At 42.6% G+C, this 18,887-nt stretch overlaps 1 protein-coding gene across 1 annotated transcript in view; it reads left to right on the top strand.

Annotated features, from left to right (window-relative positions):
• Positions 1-18,887, top strand: part of DNAH11 (dynein axonemal heavy chain 11) — a 3,435,931-nt gene that overhangs the window by 1,157,948 nt on the left and 2,259,096 nt on the right. Inside the window, exons 27-28 of the mRNA XM_086939827.1 lie at positions 2,666-2,890; positions 3,934-4,025. Coding sequence (XP_086795953.1) covers positions 2,666-2,890; positions 3,934-4,025 — 317 coding nt within the window. The remainder of the gene's footprint in view (positions 1-2,665; positions 2,891-3,933; positions 4,026-18,887) is intronic.

Raw genomic sequence — 18,887 nt, 5'->3', positions numbered from 1 at the left:
AAAAGCTGAAAACATAAGTTTTCCAGAGGCCTAAGTCATTAGCTACCCTTTCCAATTGCCCTTTAAGGTTCAAAATCTTAATGGAAGAGCATTGTGTTCGCACCATATTCTTTTTACATTTTGCATTGGGTAGATCAATATACTATGCCCCAAGTGAGGGCATACTGACCTCTAGAAAAAAAGAGTAAAAGTATGTGATCACTGAGTGGGCTATCTAATATTTTAAAATAAGATAACAAATTAAAAGTGGAATGAGAAGCAGAACGGTAATCAAGTATAGAGTATCCCAACAAAGACTCATGGGTATATTGAGCAGAAGAGTCACAAGGAAATCTTCTTTTACGATCACACAATCATTCTTTCTGAATGAAAGTAGTTGTCCTCTCTTATCGGTTCTCAATTTAGGTGGGAAAAGGAGTTGGGGGGGGGGGGTTATGTAGCACTTCTTCTTTTCCAACTACCATAAACAGATTAATAGAATGGTTTGAGACCTTACAATTTAAGTTTCTAACCAAAATAACCTGGCGTTCACCCCACTCATCCATGGCCTCACCTATGAAGGTGAAAATATCCAATAGCATTTTTTTGTAGTGTGCATCTGGAAGAATATAAACAGTTCCAACTGAAATGTGATCCCTCACACTCTCACCCAAGATTGGGAAGAGTTTTACTACTTGAAAGAGATTGAAGGAATCTTCAAAACTATTGTTCTTCCATTTAATATAATTATTTAAAAGGATAGCTAACCCTCCCTTTGTGCGCCCTTTGCTAGATGGGGTAGCAGTACAACTTAGTACAAAATATCGATCATACAAAAAATCTGAGTAACACCAAAATTCCTGAATGCAGGTTAAATCAGCTCTAAAACTGTTTAAAAATTCCAGTTTCTTAGGTTTATTCATTAAACCCACTGCATTCCATAAAACCACTGTTAAATTATTGTGAATAGTAAGGTTTAAGTAATGGCCCCAATGTAGGAGCACCATTAAGTGATCCAGCCAGCCGGCTCCAATTTATACGACCATCCTGAGTTATAGGCGGGGGAGGCCTAGATCCCATAGTACCATGAATTGTAAGACTTCTCCCACCATTCACAACAGAAACCTGTTAGATTAGAGTTTTTCATTTTCATCAGTGGTCTCCTTTAAGGACAGGGGGAAACCTTCAGAGGCAAAACAGCTCAAGCTTTTGTATTGATTTGAGAATCTCTACTGTGCAGAAGCAAATGTGCAACAATTTTAGACTGAAACAAGACCCTTGCTGATGGCGAAAACACAAATAGCTATGAGGACAATGAGCCCTCTGTCAGCTTTCCCATCCCTTTTACACCCTCATGAGGATAAATGAGAGCCAGGACACCTATCAGTTTCTTTGTCACTCTCTTCACAGTGGCATACAGGGTGCTGGAGCAAGTGTAAGCTGTTGTGCTTCCCCTAGGCAGGCACCATTTTGCATCCTGAGCAGGCTTGGTACAGGTGCCTACTGGCCCTACTGACTGTTTTTCAATTGCAAACAAGACAATGCCACAGCAGACAAAAGTTGCAGTATGCTGCTCTTAATAGAGAATGGGACGGACACCAGAGGACGTGCTTAGCAGCTGGGATACCCTAGAAGTTTAAGGTTGATGGGGGCAGTAGTTGCTGAATCACAATACTTATGAAATGTACATGTTGACGATCTACTTTGATGTGAGGTTATACCTTACCTTACGCACTTTCCAACATCAAACATCTTTTCCGACGTACAAGAATACATTGCATGATTCACATTTTACAACATCAATCGTGTTTTTTCTCACATATATGAACAAACTGCATAATGTAGAATCTCACAAGTCCTATTCGTGACTAAAAAATAAATAAATCCAGACGTCTGATAATAAAACTTTAACACAATGCAACACACAGAGTACTGTGCTAACTACCATATATGGATCAATTTGCAGCCTACCTTGTGATCAGAATAACAAACAATCCAGTGAGGTCCACATTTGCAGACATTTTCACAAAATACAAACTTCTTAGCATGTAAAAAATTATGTGATCAGCATTTCAATTTTGAGTTGCTCAAACTACTTAACCGCACCATACACAATCATACACATTTACCCTTATTGTCTCTTCTTCACATCACCTTTCCCACCTTCTACATGTGTTGGTGCTACATCTAATAAGTGTCATACACCATTTACAGAGGGACTTAAATGTCTTCCCATCTCCTGCTGTCACTGAGCAATTCCGCCAACGTTAACAAAGCTATGTATTTTCCTTCCATAATAAGATAAAAGATCATATATTAAAATTGTTTACAATCTCAATCTTGTGTGGAAGTAGCCCTCATACAGATTAATGATCCATGTGCATGCTGGTGTGTCGTGAAGAGTCAGCCAAATTGGTGGCCCGAATGCTCCAAATGGGATGTCAATGGTATCAATAAAGAACTTTTACAGAGTTTATGCTGACAGTATGCCAATATGTCACTGACCTTGAATACAAGAATATATATATATATATATATATATATATATATATATATATATATATATATATATATATATATATATATATATATATATATATATAATTCTATTCTAAACTGATGTTATTAAAGTGTCACATTTTTAATACCAACCTCTAATGGGTTTCTCAATTGTTTTGCCTTTCAGGTTCAGCTGCAAACAATTCAGCAAAGCAAATATGTAGAATATTTCATTGAAGAAGTCTCAGCTTGGCAAAAAAGGCTTACTGTGGCAGACGCTGTCATTTTCATTTGGATGGAGGTGCAGCGCACTTGGTCCCATCTAGAGAGCATCTTTATTGGCTCTGATGACATTAGAAACCAGCTTCCTGATGATTCAAAGAGATTTGATGAAATTAATGCAGACTTTATGGTAGGCAAACACTATTCGATGTGTTCACTAGGCGATGAAGATGATTAATGTATGTTTATTATTTAAAATAATAGCACAAAATTGATGGGTGGGAGGGCTAAATCAGTCTGAACCCACCGGCGTATCTTGAATTGTCCAAATTGCTGTGGGGCCAATAGTAATTTGCATGCTGTTAATAGCTGTTTAGGGCAAAATCTTACTTTAAATCTGTTACTTGTATAAAACATGGATTCCAAACGTATTTTAACTTTTTGTTTACAAGTAGGAAAACATTTTACTTTTCAGATTTACACAGTTAGCAGCTGCTCCTAACTTTATAATGTGCAATTACAGCTGATTTACAAAAGCTGTAAAGCTAGCATTTCAATCCTAAAAACTGCTTTCCTGTTACATTCTGAGCAGAGGTCTTATCTATGTTCCGTTATAGTTGGCTCCAATCATTTTTTCGTTTTTGCTTAGATTTAAATGAAGAAACTTAATCTAGAGGCTTACATTTTGGATTTGACATTTGTGCAGCCTATGTTGGGCACGCCGCGCCTGGTCAAATTAACAGGTATCCACAAGAAGCCAGCCTGATGGAAAGACACAACACAAAAGGAGGGTTTAGGTGCATGATGCTTAAAATTATGCTCCGCCATTCACAGTTAATGTTAATTATGCAGTACGAGAGTACCAGGAGCTATGATGAGTGCATAAGAAAGTGTGCTAGCTGAAAGAAGTAAACTGGTAAAACAAGCTCCATCACCCATGAATTCAATAGAAGCATGATTGGATAATCATACCAAATCAATCCAGAAAATCTGTAAGCCAATCTAGTAGTGAAAATGTAAGCTATTTTACTTTGTTTTTTATCTTTACCTAATAAATTAAAGCTAAAAGTTATTACTTTGTATAATAATTTTGATTATTAACATTTTGTATAGCACTATAATGTTTTTTTGTTTTGATATTGCACATAGGAAAATATTCATCACTTCGCCTTAATAAATCTTCATTCAAAGATTCGTCCATTTACATGTATTAACTTTTGCATTCTCATGCAGGAACTAATGTTTGAAACGGAAAAAACGAAAAATGTTTTAGAAGCCACTAATAGGCCAGGACTGTATGAAAAGCTTGAAGCTCTTCAATACAGGTAAGAAAGAGTATAATTTTCAAGACAAGGTAAACAACTGTCTCTTTTATGATATCAGCTCAAGCCTTTCAGGCTCCTTCAGTTCAGTTCAGTTTCATTCTTTCCATTCCCAAACTTGTAGTACCTGATTTCCTTAGTAGACCGAAAGACTACAAATACAAGAATGTATAAAATTGTGTATTGGACTGGAAGATCTACTCTTATATAAAAGAGAGAAACTTGAGAGCTCAGAACATCTGAGCATTGACTGAGATGTGTTTGCATCACCCCCACCTCACCTAGATGACCGATAACTGAGCTGCTTCCAAATAGGCCTCAGATGGGGAAGGAGATGGTGAAGAGAAGCAGGAAGGGAACCCCTGTACAGTGCATACAACTAATTGGGGACCAATAATCCACTCATCTAAGTCCAGCCATTATGAGTACCAGTCTTTGGAATGCGGAATAACTATATGGACCTCTGAATACTGGGTGAAAATTCATGTATGTTCCCTGATTTAAGGGACTAGTCACTGACCATTATCACTGTCTGCAAGCAGCGGGTTTATGTCAGCCTCAATGCCGGTTAGGGATGGAGCAAGCAGATGTGGAGGTTGTCTGTGGTATTTCAAGGTTGTGACCTGTGGGGAGCATTCTGAGTTCTCTCTATAGTGCTTCAAAGGTTTTCGTCAGTAGCCTTGCTTTGCTCTTTGACAGGGTGCACATCTCAACCGGGTAAACCTTGCTGCATCATTTTCTGACCTGTGAATCCTCGGTGTGGAGACACAGGACATCCTTAAGTATGGTAAACTAGCATCCCCCCAGAAGACATAGTGCTAAAAAGCTCTTTACAGGTAGAATCTCTAGTAAGACTAACAGGTCAAGAATGAGTATGAGATTTGATTAATTGATGTTTGAATGCAAGAGACTGCCTCTAAAAAATGCAGGCTGAACAGAGTAAGAAGTATAAGTGAAGATCAAACAAAGAGATGGAGGGTCACTAAATTTCACAAATTGTGTTTAAAGTCATTTCTTAGTATTGTTTACAGAAGAGATTTGAGTATTGCCTAATTAAGGGCCAGATGTACAAACTTTAGCTATTTGAATTTCCTAATGCGATACCTGGCAAATCACAGTTAGAAAATCACAATTCCTGATGTGATTCCTAGTGGGTAGCAAATCAACCTACTTCATTAATATTAACGAGGTAGGTCACAGTTTGTGACCCACTAGGAATTGCAGTCATCACAAGAATGGTGGCCTGCTGCAGTCATTGCTTTTAAGTAAAGCATTTTTATTAAACGCAGCCCATTTTCCTTAAAGGAAACTGGGATATGTTTCAAAAAAGTTAATTAAACAATTACATTCTAAAAGGAAAGGGGGTCCTTTGTAGGCCCATTTCTATTTGCGAAAGGGTTACCACCTGCTTTGAGGTGTTGATAAAATATTAATGGTTTGTGACTGGAATTTGGTTGCAAAATATTCAAATATCCATTCAGATTCAATATTTGGAAGGGGCGCCCTAAACACACCTCTTTCTAACCTCAAATTGGTATGTATTCGAAATTCCAAATTGCGATTTGTTATCGCGTTTGAGACACAATTTGGGATTTATGTGAACTAAAGTGCTTTTTTGTGTTTGTAAATGAGCTGATTCTGCGAATTGGCCAGTTTAGGACCTCAAAATACTTTTGTTCATCTGGCTCCAGGTTACTAATTAATTTCCTAATTGAGTGCTTGAATGTGGGCAGGTTTTGTCATCTTGACATAAGTGTGGGGTCAGCTACATTCCACTTTTCATGCTGTCCTTTTGACCACAACAAGCTGCAATTAAATGTCTGCTGTTCAAATATTTACATTTACTGAAAAGGTGAAGCAAAAAGGACATTAGGGAGTGTTGAATAATAAAGGTCCATCTGTAACATCATCTATTCACTTTTCTCCAAGACAAATTTGGTGAACTGAGGTTTCTAATACTACCTCCTTGAATCTTGTTGGCAATGCTTAATTTGAGCCAGTGTTTTCCGGTGCTCCGCATCAGCACATACTTCTCAGCACAGACACTAATATCCGTACACCACATGGTGGCACTGTCTGTCTAATTTTGAGATGAGCACAATCACAGTGTGTGATAATTAGATATATATTAAAAATGACATGTCAGAATATTCTACACCATTCTTATAGCTTTCGGTGGCCTGGAATAGACTGATTTGTTAGACTTGTAGGAGTGGGATTGTTAGTAGTTGTGTCAGTAGTATTGTTGGTAGAACTGGCAGGGGCAATGGGTGGTTCAAGCAGCCGTGGCTTCCTGAGAGGGGCCTGACACTTAATATTTTACTAATTAAACACTGCTTGTTGGTCTTTGTCCTCTCTGCAGGGTCACCCCAAATCTCTTGCCTTCATGTCCCTATTTTTTCTGAATTCATTTTTGTTGGTCTAAAGACTCTGTGCACTTTGCTGCTAACCAGTGCTAAAGTGTTTGCGCTCCCTCCTTTAACATGAAAAAAATGGCTTATACCTGATTGACATATTTAATCTACTTCAACAAAATGAACCTACAGCTGACTCTGTGTTGAGCACATCAATCATAAGTCCCTTTTAAAGTGAAGTCCTGTGCCAGCCCACCCGGTGACCTGTTGCAGCTCGGTCCCACTGGGAATCCAGAGACAAAATTCAATGCAAAGGTGGAGGCAGCACCAGGGATGAAGACACAGACTAGTCACTTTATTTCAAAAAGTTCTTTATTTTTCTTCATAAAAACAACTTGACAACAGCCAACGCATTTCATTCCTGTTAAAGGAACTTCCTCAGGGCAGAAAAAGTGTATGAATAGATTTGTAGAGCAGACCCAGAATACTGGCCTTGGACGTTGTGGACCCAATCCTTTTTTTATTCCTTATTCCTTCTTATTTGTCAAGAGTCGAAATCATAAAAAATCTTTTCTTAAAACAGTACAAAGATGTGGTTTAGACATGAGAGGTATATCTGTCTTGGTCAAACCGTGCATTGTAATTAAAAGGTTGGACATGTACTTTGAAGTTTTACATGTCCTGGTAGTGGAACACTCTGAAATAGAAGGGGGTTCCCCGAGACTAATGAATGATGTAGGCAGGAACGAGGGGGGGGGGGAAATTTCAAGAGCCAATAGAAAAAGTCACCCTGCCAGGAATGATCAGTGGTGGTCCCAGGTGGGATCCGCTTTTGATTGGGGGGAGGAAAGTCAGGAGAGTACCTAAGACCAAGGGGACGAATGGACCACAGAAAGGATCATAGAAAATATATATATATTTTTTTGTTGATTTAGTGCATTTAGTCATATTAACAAGGTGTTCAGGGATTATACATGTAAAAATTCAAATAGTCATCAGTGCTGTTCATCATTTTTAAAGATAAAATTATAAAGGATAAACATAAGGAAAACATAGGCAAGGTATACAGTGTTCCACTCACTCCGGGAGATAAAACAGGGGGCTCAACAGGCACTTTAGTCTAAAAATGTATTCATACTCTAACACATTCAGTCACTTCATACAGATAATAAAGATAAAGCCTGCAACAAAACAGAGATGGAATTATGGTTGCATGGACGTGGGTACACTTTATGAGAGGCAAGGAGATGGAATATTGTTGCCTTTCCTGATGGCAAACGCCGTAATAACGCCAATGCGCGTTTCAGTGAGGGGCACCTTCGTCAGGGCTGGCAGAGAAGAGTGGGGAGGGGAACACACAAGCTGAAAGAGTACAAATAAAGAGTATTTAAGTATATCACATATTAAAAAGTTTAATATTGCACAGAATGTTACATGACATAGGTTAGCATATTTTCAAGATTTTCTTAAGTTTTCTTAAAATTTCCTATAGTAGAAGAAGTTATAAGGGTCTATGTGGTACATCAAACAGAGGTCTCGGTCTAGGTATTCATAGGTAGCTCCCGGGATAGGATACCCCGGGGGTTGGCAAACAGTCCAAACCACCGGGGTTAGAACGGTGAAGACACATAATTTCCAATCATACTACAGACATTTATCAATCATGCTTCCTATTGCATTTTATCATGTTTAAGGTTCCCTTACTAGACATGAAGGGTGCTATGGGGGGTTAGATTCTAGGATCATACCTGAGGGAAATGAGGGTTGAGGACTCTAGAGGACAAGGTCCTTTCTGGAGGATCATAGAAATAGGTGGTAATGGTTCTCAACGATGGGTGGAAGAAGGATCACACTGAAAGAGTGGAAGATAGAGAAATTCCTACTGTAGTTAAGACGTTAGGAGGGGGAATAGAGCGGGTTTTTTCTTTAGGTAAGACAGGCAGGTAGGTCTGCTTACCTGGTATCCAGGTGAGAAACTGATCAGCGATTGGGTAGCGGGCGATCAATTTTTAAAAGGCGCGGGCTTCCTTAGTTAGGGGGGCACTAAATGAAAAGTAAAGCATATTTCAAAGGAGGGCCTTTGTTCGGGATAGAGGAACAAGATACAAGGACAGATGGTTGGAGTCTACTTACCTAGTATACATGTAGATTGCTGATCTGTGGTAAAAAAACGGTCGATCAAATTTGAAAGGCGAGAGCTTCCTTAGTTTGAAGAGCACTGGATGAATAATAGAGTATAATTCAGAGGGGAGACATCGAAACTAGCAAAGATACAAAAATGTATGCACAGAAGGTGGAGGTCTCATAGGAGGGCTTACCTGGATATAATACGGTAAACATAGCAGCGTCTGGAGGCTGGAGATGTAAAGGCGTAAATTGGACGCTAGGTAGGTTGAGCGGGTGGAGACTAGATAAAAACAGAATACAAAGGGCAAGAGTAAATTTAACAGTTCTGCAAATAGAGTGAGAGTGCTCTACGGTGGTCGGGGTATGAATCGGAATATATAGGAACAGACAGTTTGTTCCTATATAATTGATTTATCAATAAATATGATGTTTTAATATGTTTGTGGAGACAATGCTATAACAGCATTTTTTAATTTCAAAACTTTTTTTAACATAGAGTGATAATTTTTGCAAAAATTGAATGTGTATTTCTTGTTGTTCCGTATAACAGAATTGTGTTATTATGAATTTTAACTTTTATAAAATAAATGAATGACATTTTACAAAAAAAAAAAATTCTGTGTTTATGAAGTTTTTCATGGTACTTTTGGGTCCTATAGATTTTTAGTTGTAAATTTGGTAACCCGTACAATACTGCAAATCCTTTCCATTAATGTGAACGTCCCCTAAGGGATGAACATCACCTATGATTCATAAAATTCAGGAGAAGGAGCTCTGTATTTTATATGATTGTTGACCCAATCCTTTTCCTGTTAGAAAGGGTAGCTCCCTACTCAAAACTTTCTAGACCTGTGCTCTTCATGACATTGGAGTCAAGCTAGACTGGCTGGACTGTTCCCATGGGGTTTGTCAAAAAAGAGAGATTCCCTTTGGGCACATTAACAAGGACAAAATGACATAACATACAACAATACTTCAAACATACTCAGAGCAATACAATAATTAGCCAAATTCTGAAACGACAAATAAATTCAATATGCACAGTTTTATTTTTATAATTAAAAATGAATTAAAAAACAGATTAAAAAGTGTATCAATCAAGGGAAAACAGACAATATATATGGGAACAAATTATACACTAAAGTTCATCAAATAAGTTCCTAAAGCTAAACAAAGGGAGATACTCAAAAGGTATATTCAGCACCAGTCAGAATACTCCTTGATTACTATAAGATGGATTCTCTCCCCCAATTCTAAACGCGTTTTGACGGACCAATTATCATACAGCCGTCTTCCTCAGGAAAAATATTAGCTGTCTTCCCCAGATAACTTTAAATGAGGCGTGCTAAATAAGTAGGGGATAGATATCTCCCTTCTCTCCCTTCTCTCTTCTCTTCTCAGTACTTCCGGCTGCTGGCAGTCTTTTTATAGATCGTTTTGCCAAAAATCCTATTTATGTCCCACGGTCCTATTTGTAGATGCTAAATACTGCCACTTCAAGGAGTAGATATATGTATTTCTTCATTATATATCAGTCTTAGAAAAGACAAATTGTCTTGCTTGCACGCGGTAGAATTGTTCCGATGCTTGGAATTTGAAACAGTAGCACCAATTAAAATTCAGACAGGCGCGCTAAGACTAAAAGAGGGTGCCTTGGTCTTCTCAGTCTTTACAGTCGCTGCCTCTTCAAGGCTAGAAGAATTCGATTCCCGCGTGCAGCCTCCGTGGTGTTCGATAAACAACACGCTACTGTCTACAAATAGGACCGTGGGACATAAATAGGATTTTTGGCAAAACGATCTATAAAAAGACTGCCAGCAGCCGGAAGTACGCCCTATCAGAGAGAAGGGAGATATCTATCCCCTACTTATTTAGCACGCAAGCGAGCGTAGCGAGCCGGAACAACCTAAGGGGTGTCCATGGGGTTCTCCACCCGAGAAAATTTTGAAAAAAGAGTGGACTAATGGTGCATTTTCAAGCAAATTTGAGAAAGCAGGAATGTTAATAAAGCAATGGTGAAAATGCAGTTATTACATTAATAAAGATCCCTCCCAAAGACATGTCCATTACAGAGCCACAGGTGGGCAGGCTGTTCGTTATCAACTTCATAGGAACCCCCATGACTTAGTGAGGAATTTCCGCTACTGTAACTTAGAATGACAGGGCCACCTACACTTGTCAGCATCACCGACCATCCTCAACCCACTCTGCGAAGAAACTGGAACAAAATCTCCATCGACCAGATCTCCTCATCAATTCTTCAAAATCCCCCAGCCCACTCCTCATACCCTGACCAAGCAGCCATTAACCTCACCCAATGGCTCTCCAACAGTGCCGACACCCTAGCACCACTGAAAAAACGTCAAATCAAACTAGGCAGCAAGAAGGCCTCCTGGTTCAACGATGATCTTAAGAAATCCAAGAAACTCTGCCGCTCCCTTGAGAAGGCCTGGAAAAAAGACCCAAACACCAGCACCAAGGACGCCTTCAAAAATGCCACCCGTATACACCACCAACTAATCCGGTCTGCCAAGAAAGCCGCTTTCAAGGACCGACTAGATAGCAACGCCCACAACAGCAAGGAACTATTCAACATCGTCAAGGAATTTACCAACCCCTCAGCCAACTCCAACGACATCACCCCCTCTCAAGCCCTCTGCGACTCCCTAGCCTCATTCTTCCACAACAAGATTGCAGACATCCACAACAGCTTCGACAATCGACCCGAACACCTACCCACCCTACCCGCTGCAGTACCCCCACCTCCCTTGAACATCCTCAATTACTGGAACCCAATCTCCACTGAGGACACCATCCGCCTGATGAACTCCATCCACTCAGGATCCCCCACAGACCCTTGCCCTCACCACATCTTCAACAAAGGAGACTCCATCATAGCACCACATCTCCGAGACGTCATCAACTGCTCCCTCAACTCCGCCATCTTTCCGGAAAGTTGGAAACATGCCGAACTCAGCGCCCTTCTGAAGAAACCCACAGCTGACCCCACCGAACTCAAAAACTACCGCCCCATCTCACTCCTCCCATTCCCTGCCAAAGTCATTGAAAAAGCTGTCAACAACCAACTTGCCGCCTTCCTCGAAACCAACAAATCCCTCGACTCCTCTCAGTCCGGCTTTCGAGCCAAACACAGCACAGAGACCGCACTCATCGCAGCAACAGACGACATCCGAAATCTGCTAGACAACGGAGACACAGTCGCCCTAATCCTCCTCGACCTCTCCGCAGCCTTTGACACAGTTTGTCATAGCACCTTAATACAATGCCTCAGAAACATCGGAATCCAAGGAAAAGCACTGGACTGGATCATCTCGTTCCTCGCCGGAAGAACTCAGAGAGTTCGCCTTCCTCCGTTCAAATCAGAAGCCACCGAAGTCATCTGCGGCAAGCCACAGGGATCTTCAGTCAGCCCCACCCTCTTCAACGTATACATGAGCCCCCTTGCAACCATCGCTCGCCAACACAACCTCAACATCATCTCCTACGCTGATGACACTCAACTGATCCTATCACTCACCAGAGACCCTAACACCGCCAAAACCAACCTACATGAAGGAATGAAAGAAGTAGCCGAGTGGATGAAGCACAGCCGTCTGAAACTGAACTCAGACAAAACTGAAGTCCTTATCCTAGGCACCTCCCCCTCCGCCTGGGATGACTCCTGGTGGCCAGAGTCCCTTGGAAAAGCACCCATCCCGACGGACCACGCACGGAACTTAGGTGTCATCCTGGACTCCTCACTCTCTATGAACAAACAAGTCAACGCCGTCTCATCTTCTTGCTTCAATATTCTTCGCATGCTCAAAAAAACATTTCGCTGGATCCCCACCGAAACTAGAAAAACGGTCACCCACGCACTGGTCACGAGCCGCCTGGACTACGGCAACACCCTATACGCCGGTACCACCGCAAAACTCCAGAAAAAACTCCAACGCATCCAGAACGCATCAGCCAAACTCATACTAGACATCCCGCGCAAAGACCACATCTCTGGACACCTGAAAAACCTCCACTGGCTCCCCGTTACAAGAGGATTACTTTCCGCCTCCTAACCCACGCACACAAAGCACTCTATGAACTTGGACCCGAATGCCTCAACTCACGACTTTCCTTCTACACCCCCTTCCGCCACCTTCGATCCTCCAACCAAGCCCTTGCAACTGTACCCCGTATCAACAAAACCACCATGGGAGGCAGATCATTCTCCTACCTGGCAGCTAAAACCTGGAACTCACTTCCCACTCACCTTCGCCTCACTCAGAACCACCCTACATTCAGAAAACAACTTAAAACCTGGATATTCGACAATTAATTCCCAACCCTTCCTCAAGCGCCTTGAGACCCTCTGGGTATGTAGCGCGCTATATACATTTCTTGACTTGACTTGACTTGACTTGACTTGCTTACCTTGTGACACTGCATTTAAGCACAGAAAGCAATTTTCTTACTTTGCCTACCGCCAGGCACGAGGCCGAGGCCCTAGCGCTGCCGTCAGAGGACGTGGTCGGAAGAGCACCACAATAATGTCAAAAGCAAACAATAAGTTCACAGAAGACCGGGTGTCTGAAGATCTGTCACAGAATGTGGGCCCAGCCGTTTGACCCTCGAAACAAAGGCAGCGGTGCCTGGTGACAGGGCGATAGTGAAGAAGGATTCAGCTCTAAGCTCTTGTTCCCTTGTCTAAACCTGACGTCCCTTTCCTGCATCAGTGTGAGGTTGTTTGCACTGGATTAAGCCACTGAAAAGCCACCCAAGAGAGAAAGCACATTTCAAATCACTACTCCAGCAGACACAGCCACAAAGGATGATGGTTTGGGGGAATCAGTATTACCGCGGCCTGCCAGCTCGATGGCCAGGAGTCATTTAAAAACACACGCACATACAAGCATGCCTCAAACAGATTTCGGTGCTGAGTCACAATATGAGGGGGGGGGTGTTAAAAATGAATTAGGAAAACGTACCTGCGCCGCCTCTGTTGTCTGCTCCTAGGCCGGGTCCGCATTGGTGCCTTCACGTCTTCTGCATGAGTGGCTGGTGGCAACCCCTCTCAACCAATCCAGATGCTGCTTCAGCAGTGCCAGTATTAGCTTGAGCAGGGGCTGTCCCCGCCCATAGGAGACCTGGGGCTGTGGCCTCTGGCCAGCAGCAACCCTCGCTCTCCTGATGCAGGCTAGTACAAGTGGGCATATTCGGGCTGGCCAGAAAAATGACCAGCCCAAACACGAACATGCGCACTGGGCCTGCAGCTGCCTGCTGTCAGTCAAACAAACCTAACCCTGCAGTGCTGCCCCCCCCCCCCTTCAGCGTCCTGACTGACGTGACTCGCCGTGGCCCAGCCCTATTTCGAGTCAGGATGATGAAGTCTGAGTCAGTGTTAATGAGGAAGAATGTGGCCCTGCTGTGGCCATGTGGAATTAGTGGGGCAACGCCCCAATGAACCCACCACCACTGTTAAAACCCCATAATTGACCTTACCTGGATCAAGGTGCAGATTAAAGTCCCCTAGGACGAGAATCGGGGGGGCCCTGGTACCTCTGCCAAATCTTTCAGATCTCTCTGGAACGCCTCCCACATCTCCTTGTGAGACTTTCCTGGATTTATATAGACATTCACAACTATCAAATTATTTTGCTGTAGACAACCCGCATAGAGATCCAGTGGAACAAGCTACTAGCCAATTACTACTTATCTCTGTGATTTTTGCCCCCTTACTGCATTTAGTAGATACCAATGCCATTAGTAGGTATGGGCGAATTTTGCGAATCTCGCGTTCGCGAATTTTGCGGATTTGCAAACTCGCAATCCGCAAAATCTGCGAATTCCCGCGAATTAGCGGATTTTTTTTTATGTTCGCACAGGTTTCTGCAAGTTCGCGAGGGTTTTGTACAATTTCGCAAATTGCGAAATTGTACAAAACGCGTGCGAACTTGCAGAAACCCGTGCGAACACAATGTGCCCAGTAGGGTATGTGCCTCTTGTGTGAATAAAAGGTCAGAGAAAGATCAGTTCAGCAGATGAAGAGAAAGAAGCTCGGGTATTGCGCTCCTGAAAGTCAAGGATGCAAAGCCTATCCAGCATCACAGCTGATTTTCCACGGTAGATTTGGGAAGAAGGCACACCTGTCCAGCCTCGACGACGCTCACGATTGTTTTTGGGCTAATGAATGAGTCACTGAATTTGAGCATCAACTAGTTCGAGCGACCATGTGTGTGTTACTATGCAATCGCCCCGAAGGGCGCAGGGGTCCCTTGAGTGAGCTGCAGACCTGACCTGTGCCCAGCCATGCAACTATTTTACAATGGCGCCAGCAAGCTGCCAGCGCCGTTGTAAAATAGTTACAAAGTTAGCTTGCACAGGAAGCACTGAGATAAAATAAAGCAGCACCTGCTTCGTTTTATCTAGTGGTTCCTGTGCCAGCTAACTTTGTAACTATTTTACAACGGCTCTGGCAGCTTTCTGGCGCCATTGTAAAATAGTTGCACGAGTGGGGGTTCAACTTTTGAACCCGTTACGTTCGCGGATTTTTTTTTTGCGGATTTTTGCGGGAAATCCGCAAAATTCGCGGACTGCGGATTTCCCAAAAATCCGCAAAATCCGCGAGCGTAACGGATTTCCCGCTCACACCTAGCCATTAGTCACCTCTCAACTACCCATGGCCCAATTTGGTCACATCTTTTGCAAGCTGCATACATCCACTCTGGTCAAACTAATCACCCACCAACCAGGTCTCCTGGAAACAGATTAACTAATTTCCCTCCCTTGAATGTGTAAGATCTAATGTTTTATTAAGCTCCTTAACCCATATACATTCTGGGAAATAACCCCCAGGCTGGTGGGTGAGGCAAGAACCTAGTTTACCTGTCCCCCCTCAGGTAAGGACACTATCACTGCTTAGAGCGGCACAAACATTTTGAGTAGAGGGACCAGATCTGTCAATCACTCTCTTGGCTGGGACAGAATAGTTACCTTTAGGGTACCACGATTATACCCCTCCTCTCGTGGTTGGGATGGACTTGCCTCCTCCCAATCACCAAGTTTAGCTGTTTTTGATTTAAGCTGGCATCCATTACTAACATGGGAGGATCTACGTGGAAAATGTCTAACTGAACTGCCTGCACTATTCTTAATCCTAATTTATTCAGCATGTCACTTTCCTCTAATACCAAGTCTATAAACACTGGAGAACTAAAATTGACATTTGTCACCTCTACCTGCTTTGGACTGAATGAAGGCTATTTATTAAATATAGTATTACCAACAAGAGAGTCAGGGTTATTACAGTCACTCCCGTACCCCTATTTAAAGTATATATTAAACAACCAAAGAGTGACTTAGTGAATGAATAAGATTAGTAAATTTTCTTAGACAGATTTGGACAGACCACCAAAGGTAAGCTATTCACAACTGTCATAAATAAAGATTATACACCCACAACAAGGCAAAACACTCCCATTAGGGGCATACCATGCCCTCGTGATTAGACAAATGAAAAAAACTTTTTTCTTTTTAGAAGAACCCTCACTCACTAATCTTATTCATTCACTAAGTCACTCTTTGGTTGTTTAATATATGTATTCAATATCTCTTGACACAACCTCCTCCAGTAACTTAAAGAATATAGACAAAATACTTGACTTATTTAATGGCTTTCATGTATTCTCTTTTTATGCTTTCAGAAAATCCTACCATAGATTTGGAACACTAGATAGACATTTTTTAGAATTATCTAAAGACTATAAATGGTTTACATTTACATTTAGCAAGGAAGAAGGATTTGTTATTTAGTATTCTTTGTAAGTAAAGGCCTCATGTCTTTAAGTACATGCCACATGTTTTTGATGACAGAGGCAGTTACATTTTATATGTCTACAAATAATCATAGTTACAATTGAAGACATTTGTCGAATCTGTTAATATGACAATGTGTCGGCACTGATTTTATACACAGCTCCATAAACCTGTTGAAACTAGATACATTTGTGGCCATATTGCATGAGTTGACTACAAAATGTCAATTCTGAACTATGTCAGAGGAGCTAGTAATGGGTCAACTAAAAGTACAATGAAAGAGCGACTGTGGGCTGCCAACAATCCCTCCTTCTTGATTGTGAAAATGGTGAAGGACTCAGAAAAGTATGTCAGAGAAATGCAAGGATTGGAAATAAGAGGTGCAAGAAAATTATGAAAAGTCTGACAATGTGAATGGAATTGAAAAGAAAAACTGTCTTGAATTTTAATATAGACTATTGTGGCAAATCAATTAGAGTAGGTGTAAATGTTCAGCATAGGGGAACAAGATGCTGTCACAGAAGTGGCAGTAGTCTACATGCTGTTTATTCAAAGAACTGTTTTGTTGCAAGAAAAGAGTGTTGCAAGCATGGAAGCAAGGTTTTAACTCTAAGATGTAAACAGAGGAAAGATTTCTGTGATGGAGGAAAATGTGGGCAAGAACTATGGCAAGGGGCTCAGTGCGGAGAGCGATGAAGTTCACTGCATGGAGAGCAATGGAGGGTGATGGCAATGGTAATCAAAGAAATCCAGAAAATCACCTGGGCAGGAAGAAGAAGGCTGAATCAGTTTTTTAAATCAACTACATTGATGGTAGATGTGGGGCATTGTACCCAATAAGGCTAAAGGACTTGTTTTTTGACATCTAAGCAAGAACAACTCTGAGACCCAAAGATGTAAGCTTGAGAGGCTATCAAGAAGCTTACATTTATGATATGGGATGCATATCAGTCAAAATTAAAATCTAGAAATAAATGGCAAGATGTACATTGCAGTATCAGATACAGCCATTCTAGGTTGGGCACAGAACTCTAGTATAAACTGAAGCGCGTTGGATCAAGTCAAGGTAGTTGGAGAGGAGAGTTCAGGTGTAGTTCTTATTAGGAAGGAGACCTGAAAGCAACGGTTTACATCCATAAAATCCTATTCGGAGTGCTGCACCTGTTAGGCATACAGCTCAGCAAGTTTAGATAGCCATCAGGATGAATGGAAAACCATGTTAAATCAGACTTTCAAGGATGTGTGATGGAACCGATCGAAGCTGCAGAATGGATCTCTCCTGTGGTCCTCAGAAATATGATGCCTTGTGAGATTTTCTGTGGACCTGCAAAGCCTGAATTGGAAAGGGAAGACCACTCGGTCCCCCCGAACGTATGGATGGGTGCCCCGCTCCCCCCGGGAAACCGTTTTGGGCGGGGGGCGTGGTTCGGCTGGTAGGCCCAAAGCGGCATAGCCAGAGCACGCCCTTCCCGCCCAGAAAGGGTTGTCCTAGACACCCGCCCGGAAGACCGCGCCCAGATGGGCGTACCCGAGGAGGGCCCCCGCCCTCCCGCAGACAGATAAATAGAGCGGGAATCCAAGGAAGCGTCCTCTTGTTCCAGTGCTCTGAAGGCTGCACCACTCGTTGCTCGTGAGGCCTCGAAGGAACAAGCAGCAATTTTGAGAACTTGTAATCTTTGTTGTTTCTCTTTCAGTATCAGGCGTGTGTAGTATCTAGGACCTCGTCGATCAAGTCGAACGAAGTGAACGAAGTCATGTCCGGCAAAAAAGCGGGAAAGAGCTCCAAGTTGGAGAAGATACTGCGCACTTTGTCGAACCGAATGGCGGTGATGGACCGAAAACTGGGTAAAGTGGATTCGATCGGTCGGGGCTTAGCAGAGGTTAAAAAGCAGATAGCAGCCCAGAACAACCTCCCGGGGCGGCCTAAGAAGGTGATAGGGCCAGCCTTGCCGGGAGTTGCCCCAGAGGGTAGGGGGAAACGTAGTAAGAAGAGGGCGGGTTCCGGGGAGGGCCCAGTCCCGGAGGTACCCCCAGCAGGCCCAGTCACACAGGTGGACAGCCCGGTACCAAGTCCGGATCTGGGTTTACCAATCCCCGTTGTAATAACTCCGGTTGAGGATGATCAGATGCCCCCAGAACTGGCCCTTCAGTTAGCGGCAGTGTTACCCTGGCTTAAGAAGAAAACTGGGGGGGCAGTGGCTGCGGGGGATCCGGCCGAGGAAGCCAGATTAATAATTGAGCAGTTACGGCAGTCAAGAGAAGCCGGGACAGCGAATGTTCCTTCTATTCCCCCACAGGTGGCACCGGGAGTGACGGCGGTTGGCCGAGAAAAGACAGCAGACACGGCGGTTGAACCCGGTAAGAACCCGTAGCCAATGGTAGGGGAGAGTTCAGTGCCTTCGAGGCGCGAAAGGTTGGCCCAACACATCCCGGCGGCCACGAAGGAAATGATATGAGGGGACAAATATGTTAATATGTTTTCTCTGTTGACCGACCATCGTGAGATAGAGTACGCAAAGACCCAGAAAGATTTATGGCACCCCAGCGTATGGCGGGCCAAGATGGCGGAATTTAG

The sequence above is a fragment of the Lissotriton vulgaris genome, chromosome 10, assembly GCF_964263255.1.
Source record: "Lissotriton vulgaris chromosome 10, aLisVul1.2, whole genome shotgun sequence".
Taxonomy (NCBI): Eukaryota; Metazoa; Chordata; class Amphibia; order Caudata; family Salamandridae; genus Lissotriton; species Lissotriton vulgaris.
The sequence above is the reverse complement of the archived record's forward strand: the minus strand, read 5'-3'. Positions and strand labels throughout refer to the sequence as shown.